We start from the raw sequence: 13,143 nt of genomic DNA on the forward strand, positions 1-13,143 counted from the left end.
TATTTATTTTTAGTTTTCAGTATTCACTTCCACAAGTTTTTGAGTTCCAAATTTCTCACCCCTTCCCCCACCCCAAGATGGCATGCATTCTGAATACCCCTTCCCCTGGTCTGCCTTCTCTTCTATCTCTCCCCCCTCCCTTCTCTTATCCCCTTCCCCTTCTAGAGCAGGATAGACTTCTGTACCCCATTTCCTGTATTTCTTATTTCCCAGTTGCATGTGAAAACATTTTTTTAAAAACATGTGTTTTTAAAACTTTGAGTTCCAAATTTTCTCCCTTCCTCCCTCCCCACCCACCCTCATTGAAAAGGCAAGTGACTCAATATAGGTTGTACATGTGCAGTTATGCAAAACACTTCCTTAGTAGACATGTTGTGAAAAACTAACTCTATTTCCCTTAATCCTATCCTGCCCTCCCACTTATTCTGTTCTTTCTTTTGACCCTGTCCCTCCTCAGAAGTATTTACTTCTGATTACCCTCTTTCCCATTCTGCCTTCCTCTCTATCACCCCCCTGCTCTCTTGTCCCCTTCTCCCCCTATTTTCCTGTAGGGTAAGACAGATTTCCATACCCAATTGAATGTGTATGTTATTCTCTCCTTAAGCCAAATCCTATGAGAATAAGATTCCCTCATTCCCTCTCACCTTCCCCTGTTTCCCCTCCACTGTGAGAGACTTTTCTGTTTTTTTTTGAGATAATTTACCGCATTCTACCTCTCCCTTTCTTCTCCGAGTATCATCCTCGATCTCATCCCTTAATTTTATTCTCCAGATATGACCCCTTCATTTTCAATTCACCCTGTGCCCTCTATCTATATATACATCTAGTTTAGTAATCTTATAAAAAATGTAAGTGAAGTTAAAGTGGCTTGACCTATTCTTCAGTTAATCCATACTGGTTCTTTGTAAATCATTTCTCTTCTAGATCTAGTTCACTAACCATCTCTTTAATATCCAATCTAGAATTTTCCCAGGAATTGTCTGGGAAGTAGTCTGGGAAGTCAGACTCACTAGCCTATAATTTTTAGGCTATTCTATACCCTTAAAAAATGGTACAGCAGGGACAGCTAGGTGGCGCAGTGGATAGAGCACCGGCCCTGATGTCAGGAGGATCTGAGTTCAAATCCGGTCTCAGACTAAACACTTGACACTTACTAGCTGTGTGACCTTGGGCAAGTCACTTAACCCCAATTGCCTAAAAAGCAAAAAAAAAAAAAGGTACAACATTTGATCTTCTCCCACATCTTGCGGTACTTAATAATTCTATTTTCCACGTTCTTTTGGTACCCAAGGATGTGGTTCATCTGGGCCAGGTGACTTATACTCTCTTACTATCTCCTGATATTCAGTGTCAACCCCCTATTAGCCATTTTTGTTTTTTCATTTCCAAGATAAAAGTCATTATCTTTGGCAGGGAATACAGAAACAAAATTAGAACTGAACTGCTCAGCCAGTTGTAATTATCCCCATAACCTCAAGCAAAGATTCTGCCCCTTCTTTTTCCCCCAGTAGAGCTAAAAATCTTTTTTTGTTCTTAGGTTCCATCTTCAACCCAAGTTAGTTTTAAGTTTTAGCATTTCTGACACTATTTTTATGACATTGCCATGCTTTTATATTAGTTCTCTATTACCTGAGCTTGCTTGTTTCAGTTTTTTCAACATTTCTTTTAAAAGTCCAGTCTGTCTGATGAGTTCCCTCTGTAGATGTCAATACCAATCTCTTCAGACAGATACTTTTTTTCCTTCTCACTGGTATTTCTCTCTGTGTGTCTTCAGAATTTTATTCTTGAACATCTCTTCTCCCTTCTGGGCTGACTTCCTCTGAAGCATTTTAGCCCATGGGATCCCACCTCTCTCTTTCCTCTGAACTCTTTGAAACCTGCTTTCTCAAATATGCCTAAACTTTCTCTCCTCTATCACAAACTCTAGGAGGGAGTAGTTAGTTCCCTTTAGGGTTACCAATTATTTCCTCTCCAGCATCACTTCTTTCCTGTTAGTGAGAGTAAAATCCAGCATAGAATTTCCCCTTGCCGGTTTGTAGCTTTAAGGTTTCTTGTAGACAATTCCTGTCTCGCATTTAAGCAATATTTATTAAATCTGTACATTTCACAGTATCTCAGGTTTAGCAATCACAAAAATATTTGTTAAATGAATGTTTTGTTTTTTAGATTTTTTCGCTTTTAAGTCTTTTTTAGTCACAGAGCCATTCTTCTCCATGCCCTGTTATGTGGTTACTGGACATGTTTTTCTTAATAAAATTGAATTTGTCCTTGGTAGAGAATTTTATGTACTTGAATTTCAACTAAGAAGACATTTAAAGTGCTTGAAAGTAGTCATTGCTTTATTTCCCACTGAGGTTTATTATGTACTACTCACAGCTGCAAATCATGACAGGTTACCTTCTTTTCCTTTTTCCCAATATCCTTCTTCTATGAAAAAGCTATCCAGCCTCATCAAACATATTATGGCATCTTTTAAAAAAATTCAACAATATTTATAAAACATTGGATATTCCTTCAATCCTGAGACAGTGGTACCTTTTTGTTTTGGCTAGGCAGTGGGGTTAAGTGACTTGCCCAGGGTCACACAGCTAGTAAGTGTTATATGTCTGAGGTCAGATTTGAACTCAGGTCCGCTTGGCTCCAGGGCCAGTGCTCCATTCACTGTGCCACCTAGCTGCCCCCCGACAGTGGTACTTTCTTTTTTTAAAAAAATATATAAATTTATTTATTTTTCGTTTTCAACATTCACTTCTACAAGTTTTTGAGTTCCAAATTTTCACCTCATCTCCCCTCTCCCCCCACCCCAAGATGTCATGCATTCTGAATATCCCTTCCCCTACTCTGTCCTCTCTTCTGTCTCTCTCCCCTTCTCTTATCCCCTTCCCCTTCTATTTTCCTGTAGGGCAGGATAGACTTCTGTACCCCATTTCCTATATTTATTTCCCAGTAGCATGTGAAAACATTTTTTTAAACATATATTTTTAAAACTTTAGGTTTCAAATTTTCTCTCTTCCTCCCTCCCCACCCACCCTCATTGAAAAGGCAAGCAACTCAATATAAGTTGTACATGTGCAGTTATGCAAAACACGTTCATAGTAGACATGTTGTGAAAAACTGTTTCCCTTAATCCTATCCTGCCCTCCCATTTATTCTGTTCTTTCTTTTGACCCTGTCCCTCCTCAGAAGTATTTACTTCTGATTACCCCCTTTCCCAATCTGCCCTCCTCTCTATCATCCCCTGCTCTCTTGTCCCCTTCTCCCCCTATTTTCCTGTAGGGTAAGACAGATTTCCATACCCAATTGAATGTGTATGTTATTCCTTTGTTAAGCCAAATCCTATGAGAATAAGATTCACTCATTCCCTCTCACCTTCCCCCGTTTCCCTTCCACTGTAAGAGACTTTTCTTTTCTGTTTTTTTTGTGAGATAATTTACCCCATTCTACCTCTCCCTTTCTTCTTCTCCGAGTATAATCCTCTCTTATACCTTAATTTTATTCTCCAGATATGACCCCTTAATCTTCAGCTCACCCTATGCCCTCTGATACTGACAAAGGTCTCATGAGTTATAAATATCATCTTTCCATGCAGGAATGTAAACAGTTCAATCTTAGTAAGTCTCTTATGATTTCTCTTTCCTGTTTACCTCTTCATGTTCCACTTGAGTCCTGTATTTGAAAGTCAAATTTTCTATTCAGCTCTGGTCTTTTCATCAAGAATGCTTGAAAGTCCTCTATTTCACTGAATGACCATTTTTTCCCCTGAAGAATTATACTCAGTTTTGCTGGGTAGGTGATTCTTGGTTGTAATCCTATCTCCTTTGCCCTCCGGAATATTATGTTCCATGCCCCGCAGTCCTTTAACGTAGAAGCTGCTAAATCTTGTGTTATCCTGATTGTGTTCCCACAGTACTTGAACTATTTCCTTCTGGCAGCTTGTAATATTTTCTCCTTGACCTGGGAACTCTGGAATTTGGTACTTTCTAATTAGGTAGTAGAATGGAAGCTTCGTGATCATAGGGTTTGCCTTTTTCTATTTGTATCCATAGTCCTGGGCGAATAAGATTGTAGATTTAGAACTGGAGGGGACTTTAGCGGCCAGCTAATCCAATCCCCTTATTTTAGAGGTGAGAAAATTGGAGCCCAGAGGGGTTAAGTAATTTGTTCAAGGTCATATAGTAGTAGTAAGTGACAGGAGCTTTATAAATGCATTTGAATTTGATTAAGTGAATATTAATTAATTGGTTGCTGTTTGCAAATGAAGCATTTATTTTTTTCAGATACCAATTTTGTCTTAGGTGGCTACAAGACTGAACAGTGTCCAAAGCCACCTCGTCTCTGTCGTCAGGGCTACGCTTGTCCGCATTATCACAATAGTAGAGATCGAAGACGAAATCCCAGGAAATTTAAGTACAGGTGAGCTATTTTATACAGTAGTATAACAAAATAACTTGGCATTTATCGGTATCCTTTCCTTCTAAAGAGCTTGGAGCAAATTCAAATAAATTCATTTTTCTTCAGAGATATTTTTATACACAGTTCTTGCTTTATGTAAATTCTCATCATGCAAATTCAACTGTATTTAAAGAATTCTGAAAGAAATATGCATTCCAAAAAACCTATGTTAACTATAGTGCACGTTAATATGCTCTCTCTCTCTGTTCTTGCCCCTTGGCTCAGCACTCTGTGACCTCTCAGGGTGGTGCTCCCCCCCAAAAAAAACCCAAAACCAAACCAAAACAAAACCTCAACTCTCCAAGTGAAAGTAGAAGAGTAGATGGTAGGAGAGACCCTGCCAACATTGGATAGGGGGGCTTTGCTTGAGACCTGCAATGCATAGAAAGGAGAACTTTGCCCTGCTCTGCCAGCCCATCTGTGTGTCTGACCCCAAAGTGTTTGTGTTCCATCTGTCTGTTCTCCAGTACTGTGTGTCTGGCCCTGACACCATGTACCACACTGTACATCACTCATCTTTTCCTGCCTGCATCTGTGTCCAGCCCCCACATTTCTGCTCCCCACATGTTCTTCCTCTTGGTTCTGGCCAGGCCCCCATGTGGCTGGCCTTGGCCCCTTCATGTTCCTCCTCCTGCTCTTGCTTCTCTGTCCCCAGTTTCCATGTGTCCTTGAACTGTGTGCCAGCCCCCTTCCTCTATGAGCATGGGGCTCCCTTCTTTCCTCCCTTTCTCCCTTCCCCATGTCTGCTGGCAAATTTGCATTATGTAAAAGTCATTTTAAGTAGAAATCTGTGGAACAGTCCACTTACATAAAGCGAGAACTGTCTGTATTATAAGAAAGTCTATAGCAGCATGTATTTGTTTTTAATTAGCTGTGCCCATCTTCTGTGTCTCTATGCTTCAACTTATGTAATTTCCTTCTAGGATTATCTTATTGCTCTCCTTAATAATTTTATAAATTGTCCTTTCATACCTGGTATGTTGTTTTGCTCATAGTTGACCCTCAAGAAATATTTGTTGATAGTTTTAATATATATATTTTTTAGGCATTTGGGGTTAAGTGACTTACCCAGGGTCACATAGCTACTAAGTGTCAAGTGTTTGGTCTAAGGTCAGATTTGAACTCAGGTCCTCCTGACTACAGGGCTGGTACTCTAGCTACCCCCAGTATTTCTTTTTAAACATTCTTTATTGTAACTTGACTCATAGTTCCTTAATTTTTCATGTCATGGTCATAGAACCACTGGATCTGTGATTTCCTTGGTTTAAGAGGAAGCCTTATGAAGAAACTCGCTGGACATCTGCTTTACAACTTGTGGTCTTAGAGAATTGCTTGGGGCCCTGAGACATTAAGTGACTCACTCAAAGTCATACATCCAGTATGTGCCAAAGGCAGGGTTCTTCCTGATTCCAAGGTTATGATAGAATTTAAACTGGTCTCCCTGTCTCTAGTTCCATTTTTTTCCAATCCCTCCTTCACATTTCTGTGAAAATAATTTTCTTAATTCATATTATTTACTTGTCCTGATTGCAAAGGACTTTCACTGCTAAACCAAGAATTTTTCATTTTCTTCTGGAGGCAGTAGAGAGTGACATGCTAAGACCTAGTCTTAAGGAATATTAGTGTGGCAGCTGTGTAAAGAATGGATTGGAGAGGAGAGAGATTGGATAGCAGGGAAACCAATTAGGAGGCTGTTATAACAGTCTAGGTGAGAGAGTTCGAAAGATCTGCATCATCTAGTACAGTGGGAGGATATGCATGTGTCCCGAATGAAGAATATTCAAATAATTTAAGAATTTGATTCATGGAGAAAAACATCCTCAAAGCCCAATTTCTCTTCCACTATAATTTGCAATAAATCCACCAAATGAATAATAATAAAAGATCATGCTGGATTCCTTGGATGGACAGAGTTTCTTATCTTGATTTATGAGTTTAGTTTTCCCTACAGTGCAACAAATTTTGGTAATGAGGAATCTTTTTCTTCTCTCTTTTTTTTCCTACTTGCCTAACTGGTCAGGCTGGAGAACATGGGGGGAAAAATCTGTTAAATTCTGACTCTGGTCATAAACAGCTCATTTTAGAAGTTTCTTGCTCCCTTATCTTTTTTTTTTTCTGACTCCATTTTTAGCAGTGATTAATTCTCTTTTTCACTGACATGTACTGACAGACAAGAAAATTAAACTTAGAGTTATGTGTTGATATACTCATAGAATCAAAGGGAAGAAAAATTAGAATGTTATGAGCTGACTTTATCAAGTTCATACCTTAGCTTATAATTTCCTTTGCTTCTTTTTCCATTCTCCAGAAGTTAAATGATGGGGAAAGGTTTGGGTGACAGGTAGCTCTGATCTTGGAATTAATTTATTACTCTGTTTTATTTTATTAAATTTTCACCACAAACTTGATGGTTGTCTGTTCTGTCACTGAAATGGTGGCATTGTAGAAAGAGCACAGTAGTTGAAGTCAGGAAGACCTGAGATCAAATCTTTCTACAGATACTCACTAGCTATGTGATCCTGGGCAAGTCACTTAACCTCTCTGTGCATCAGTGTGTAATCTGTAAAATGGGGATAATAATAGTACCTACTTCACAGAGTTGTTTTGAAGATCAAATGAAACAACATTATGTAAAGCACTTTGCAAACCTTAAAATGCTATATAAATGCTGTTGTTGTGGGGCAGCTAGGTGGTGCAGTGGATAGAGCACTAGCTTTGGATTCAGGAGGACCTGAGTTCAAATGCAGCCTCAGACACATAACATTTGCTAGTTGTGTGACCTTGGGCAAGTCACTTAACCCCATTGCCTAGACAAAAAACAAAAACAATAAATGCTGTTGGTGTTAAGCAGCATCTTCATTATCCTCTCCCTCTGCCCGTAGTACACACTCTTGTTTTTCCCAGACTCGAAGTCTGAGTATGGTAATTTTTTTTCTTCTCAGCTTTTGCTAAAACTGCTTGCATATTTTCTTAGCAAGTTGAGTGAGAGCTCCCAGTTCATTAGAAGAGCAGGTGTAGGGCTTGGGTGGGGAAAGTACCACAGTTCCATAATGAAGTGGTTAGTAACAATTTAAATGAATTATAGGGGTCAGTGCTGTCCTGCCCAGGCATGATCAGTGCTTTTTTTCTCTTTCTTAACTTCTTTTTCTATCCATTACTGGATAGCCTTAGGAGTTGAAGGGCACTCATAATTCCGCCGCACTGTTGCATTCTCTAGACTGTGCCCCCATGCCTTCAGTAGCAGGCCAGATTGGCATTCTTTCCTCTAATTTATTTCTGTTCTTTCTTTGCAAGCCTTTAAATAGTGTCACAGTAGATAGACAGAAAGTTCCACTTGTAATACTAGTTGTCTTGGTCTTGGGTTGAATGTATTTCCTGTCATCTGGATTTCTCTTTTGCTGCCTTTTCATATTCTGCCTTACATATATCATATTGTACTTATATGTGTACATGTTATGTGCCCTCTTAGTGGATTGGGAGTTCCTTGAAAGAGCAATCATTTTTTCATCTTTGTGTCCCAGCAACTAATAATATCTTTATAAGTATATGTTTAATACATGTTTGTTGAGTTATTAAGGGATCTGTCTAAAATCATATTGACAGTGGAGAAGCAATAATTAAAAGTCTCCTCATTTTACATATGATAATTATTTTCTGGATGCTTTGCTCATATCTTTAAGTGACTTCCTAACTATCTCTCAAGTAGTCCCTTTTAATTGGGCATATGTTGGCACGTTAATTTTATTCAGAGAAATTTGAATGGTACATTTAGCTGACTATAATTTGATACCCTGGCAACTTAGTAACACTTACTAGAAATTTATATTTAGAAAGGATCCAGCCACCTTCAAAAGACTATATTTTCTTCCTGCTATGGAAAAATTCCTTTCCTATTCTTCCATGAACCCTCTAAAGATTTAGTTCAGTATCAATTTAGTTCAATAGTTGGTTTTCCGTTATGACAGTTTTCCTTAAAGGTTCATACATTACAAATAGGGGCAACAAACATGTTGTACCAAGAAAATTATTGGAGGAGTAAGCTTAACACTTAATTTTCAGTAGTGGGAGAGATCAAGAGATCATATGTTAGTGACAATATCCAGTGCCTCCGAATTTTAATCCACATTGAACAGCCCCTAGAGGAGTACTACTGTTATTTAGGCATGGTTAGAGAAATTAAATGGCAACTTTTAAATAGATGTAATGTTCAGAAAAACCTGGAAAGACTCATATGAACTGATCATGAGTGAAATGAGCAGAACCAGGAGAACATTGTACACAATAACAGCCACATTGTGTGATGACTGACTTTGATAGACTTGGCTTTTCACAGCAATGCAAGAATCTAAGACACCTCCAAAAGGCTCACACGATAGAAAATGCTATCCACATCTAGAGGAAGAACTTAGGAGTCTGAATGTAAATGGAAGCATACTATTTGCTCGCCTTTGCTTTTGTTGTTTTGTTTTGTTTTGTTTCTTCTTTCTTGTGGTTCCTCTTTACATCATGACTAGTGTGAAAATATGTTTAATATGAAATGTGGAATTAGAGCCTATATCAGATTGTAGGCCGTCTTGGGGAGGGGGGAGAAAAGGGAGGGAAAGAAAATTTAAAACTCAATCTTCTGGAAGTGAATGTTGAAAACTAAAAATAAATTAATTTTTTAAAAAAATAAATGAATAGATGTAATGATCATGTAATTTTTACTATATTTAAGGCTACATATAAGAACTGAATTAGTTCAGATTTCCTTTCTTTTTAAAATAATAAGTTTTCATTGATATCTTTTGTTTTTATATTGCCTAAATTTTCCCCTATATCTCTTCCCTTCTCTCCTCCCCAAAAGCTTTCCCTTGTGAGACAAATATTTTTAAAAAATAAAAAGGAAAAAAGAGGAAACTAAAGAAGAAAAAAATAAAACTGATCAATATGTTTGGGAAAACCTGATATAATATGCAATGTTCTACCCTTTCCTCCTTCTCCTCAAAGCTTTTGTTTGGGGCCAGACTTGTTCTTTATAGTTTTACAGTGCTGATTTTTAAAAAACTGTTTTGTGGATGTTATTTTTTCTGTGAACATTGTCATGATATTGTGTATATTGTTTTCCTGACTGTGTAATTTTTAGTGTAATTTTTTCCATACTTTTCTTAATTCCTCATGTTTAGCATTTCTTCAGCATAGTAATATTTCATTATATTCTTGTAGCACAATTTGTTTAGCCATTCCCTAGTTGATCAGCATCTTCTTTGTTCCCTGTTCTTTGCTATCATAAAGAATGCGGCTATAAATACTTTGGTGTTTGAACCCTTTCTTTTTGTCATTGACTTTTTGAGGTATATGGCTAGCAGTAGAATCTCTTCATCAGATGATAAGGATGGGCATTCATGCCATTTTATTGTTGTTCAGTCTTTGTAGTCAAATCGGACTCTTCATGAACCCATTTGGGTTTTGTTTTGTTTTTTTTTAAGGCATTTGGGGTTAAGTGACTTGCCCAGAGTCACACAGCTAGTAAGTGTCATGTGTCTGGTCTGAGGTCAGATTTGAACTCGGGTCCTCCTGACTCCAAGGCCAGAGCTCTATCCACTGTGCCACCTAGCTGCCCCCCATTTGGGGTTTTTTTGGCAAAGAAATTGGAGTGATTTGCTGTTTCCTTCCCCAGCTCATTTTACGGATGAGGAAACTGAGGCAAACAGGGTTAGGTGACTTGCCCAGGGGTCACACAACTAGTAAGTGTCTGAGGCCAGATTGGAACTCAGAAAGATGAATCTCCTAACTGGTGATCTATCCACTGTGCTGCCTAACTCCCTTCAGCTTTATTTGCATAATTCCAAGTTTCTTTCCAGAATGGTTGGACTTATTTTACAGCTCCTTCAACAGTAATTAGTATGCCTGTCTTCCACAGCCCTTTCATCACTGATTCTCTTTTGTTAGTTTACTGGTTATGATGTGAAACCTCAATATTGTTTAAATTTACATTCTCTCATTTGGAGCACTTTTTCTTGTGGTTATCGGTAGTTTCAGGTTTTTCATTTGAGAACAATCTATTCGTTTAAGTAACAGCAGAGAAAGTCACCACTACTAGATTGTAGGGTATGTGAAGGGGAGTAAAGGGTAAGAAGACTGGAAAGGTAAGAAAGGGCCAGATTGGTAAGGTCACCAGGTTTACCAGGTTGGTAAATGCCAAACTGAGGATGTTACATTTGATACTGGAGGTAACAAGGAGCCACTGGAGTTTATTAAATGGGGATGGTGTGAGGGATGGGTTGATATGGTCAGACTTTAACTTTATAGGAAGCTTACTTTGACAAATGAGTGGAAAAAGGACTGGAATGAACAGACATTTGAAACTGGGAGACTCAGCATGAGGCCCTTACAATCATTCGGATGTTAAGTGATGAGTGCCTGCACCAGGATGGCAGTGTCAGAGGAGAGAAGTGGATGAATGTGAGATGTTATGAAAGGAAAATTGATAGGGCTTGACTATAAATTGGATATGGAAGGATAGGGTGAGAGAAAGTAAGGATTTGGAGATGATATATAGATCTTGAGCTTGGTTACCTAGGAATATGGTAGTGTTAATCTTCTTATACTTTTTTTACTCCTCTCCACATACCCCACAATTCTTGATAGTAATAAGGGCAGTTAAATGGTGTGGTGGATAAAGCAAGGGCCTGGAGTCAGAAAGACTCCTCTTCCTAAGTTCATAACTGGCCTCAGACTAGCCGTGTGACCCTAGGCAATCACTTAACCCTGTTTGCTTCAGTTTCCTCATCTGTAAATGAGCTGGAGAAGGAAATGGCAAACCATTGTGGTATCTCTGCCAAGAAGACCCCAAATGGGATCACAAAGAGTTGGATGGGGCTGAAATGACTGAACAACAACAACAATTTGATATTAATACAGAAATTAGGAATAAGGGAAGGTTTGGGGAGAAAGAGAAGGAATTCAGTTTGGATTATGTTGATTTAGGGTATCTATGAGACATCCAGTTCAAGATGTTTAATAGGCAGTTTTAGATGTAGGTCTAGAGATCAAGAAAGATCTTGGGGTAAAATCTGAGATCTGATATTAATCAGCACAGAGGTGATTATTGAATCCATAGGAGCTGATATGATAATCAAGTAAGATAGTATAGAGGAGGAAGAGAAAAGGGTCCACCCTAGAGCCCTGGGGGATACTCATCATTAGTGGGTAGAGATCTAGGAAAAGAGACTGAGAAGGAGAGGTCCAACAGGTCAGAGGAGCACCAAGAGAGCAGTGTCATGAAAGCTTATATAAGAGTTTATCAAGGAGAAGAGAGTGATCAGTAGTGTCAAAGGCTACAGAAAGATGAGGTTCAGAAAAGACCATCAGATTTTGCAATTAAAAGATCATTGGTAACATTGGAGAGTACAATGTCAGGTGAATGATGAGGTCAGAAGCCAGACTGCAGAGAGTTTAGAAGAGAATGAGGGGAAAGGAGGTGGAGGTACTGGTTAAGAATTTATCTCTTGCCCACACCCATAAAAAGTATATGATCTGCTTCTCTTCTAATTTTTTACAGCGTGATCTTTAATATTCATACTGTGTATCCATTTTGAATTGTGGTATATGCAGTAAAATGTTGGTCCAAATTATCTTTCTAAAAGTTTTTTTTAATGAACCTAATACATGAAAAATATACAATAACCATATCATTATTACTTTATAAAAAACTACAGACTTTTTTCTTTATTTTATAATTATTTCAATATCTTCATGCTTCAAGATTGAACATTTTCTTATAGCAAAGAAAAATAATTAAGCAAAAACATTCCATACAGTGATAATTTTTTTTGTTGTTTGTTTTTGGTTTTTTAGGTAATTGGGGTTAAGTGACTTGCCCAGGGTCACACAGCTAGTGTCTGAGTTCAAATTTGAGCTCAGGTCCTCCTGACTCTAGGACTGGTGCTGTATCCACTGTGCCACCTAGCTGCCCCTACAGTGATCATTTTTGACAGTGTATATAATACTATGTTCTCATAGTCCTCTGCCTCTTTATTGTGAGTAGTGAGGTGTGTTAGTCATTGTGTATATTATTTTGATTTTGTTATTTCTTCCTGTATCATACAGATACTTCCATATTTCTCTGAATTTCTCATTTCTCATTTCTTATACTTCTGTACAATAATATTCCATTACATTCACACACCATAGTGTTTCCATCCAGTTCTTAGCTATTGGGAACCCACATTGTTTATAGTTCTTTACTACCACCAAGAATATAGCCAGGAATATCTTGGTGTATATTATACAGGTCCACCTATGTTACCTCCTACAGTACACTCCAGTGACTCCCTTTCATGTCCAGGATCAAACAGAAAATCATTTGACATTTAAAGCCCTTTATAACCTATCTCCTACTTTTCTACTCTTCTTGCACCTTATTCCCTGTTATTTACTCTTCAAACCAATGACACTGGCTTTATTGCTGTTTCACAAACAACACGCTCCATTTCTTGGCTCCAGGCATTTTCTCTGGCTGTCTTCCATTCTTGGAATGCTCTCCCTCCTCAACTCCTTGGCTTCCTTTAAGTCCCAGCTAAAATCCCATATTTTACCTTTCCCTTTCCCATTCTCTTTGCATCACCCCCTTTTAATTATGGTGCTTTCCTTCTTTTATTATTTCCTATTTATCTTGTATAAAACTTGCTTTTTTAAATATTTGTTTGC

At 38.1% G+C, this 13,143-nt stretch overlaps 1 protein-coding gene across 1 annotated transcript in view; it reads left to right on the plus strand.

The window, feature by feature from the left end:
- Window positions 1-13,143, plus strand: part of UNKL (unk like zinc finger) — a 120,205-nt gene that overhangs the window by 38,492 nt on the left and 68,570 nt on the right. The window contains 1 exon segment of the mRNA XM_021006800.1: window positions 4,278-4,413. Within this exon segment, the coding sequence (XP_020862459.1) occupies window positions 4,278-4,413 (136 nt within the window).

This window comes from Phascolarctos cinereus, unplaced genomic scaffold (genome assembly GCF_003287225.1).
Source record: "Phascolarctos cinereus isolate Bilbo 61053 unplaced genomic scaffold, phaCin_HiC Scaffold_4;HRSCAF=312, whole genome shotgun sequence".
Classification (NCBI taxonomy): domain Eukaryota; kingdom Metazoa; phylum Chordata; class Mammalia; order Diprotodontia; family Phascolarctidae; genus Phascolarctos; species Phascolarctos cinereus.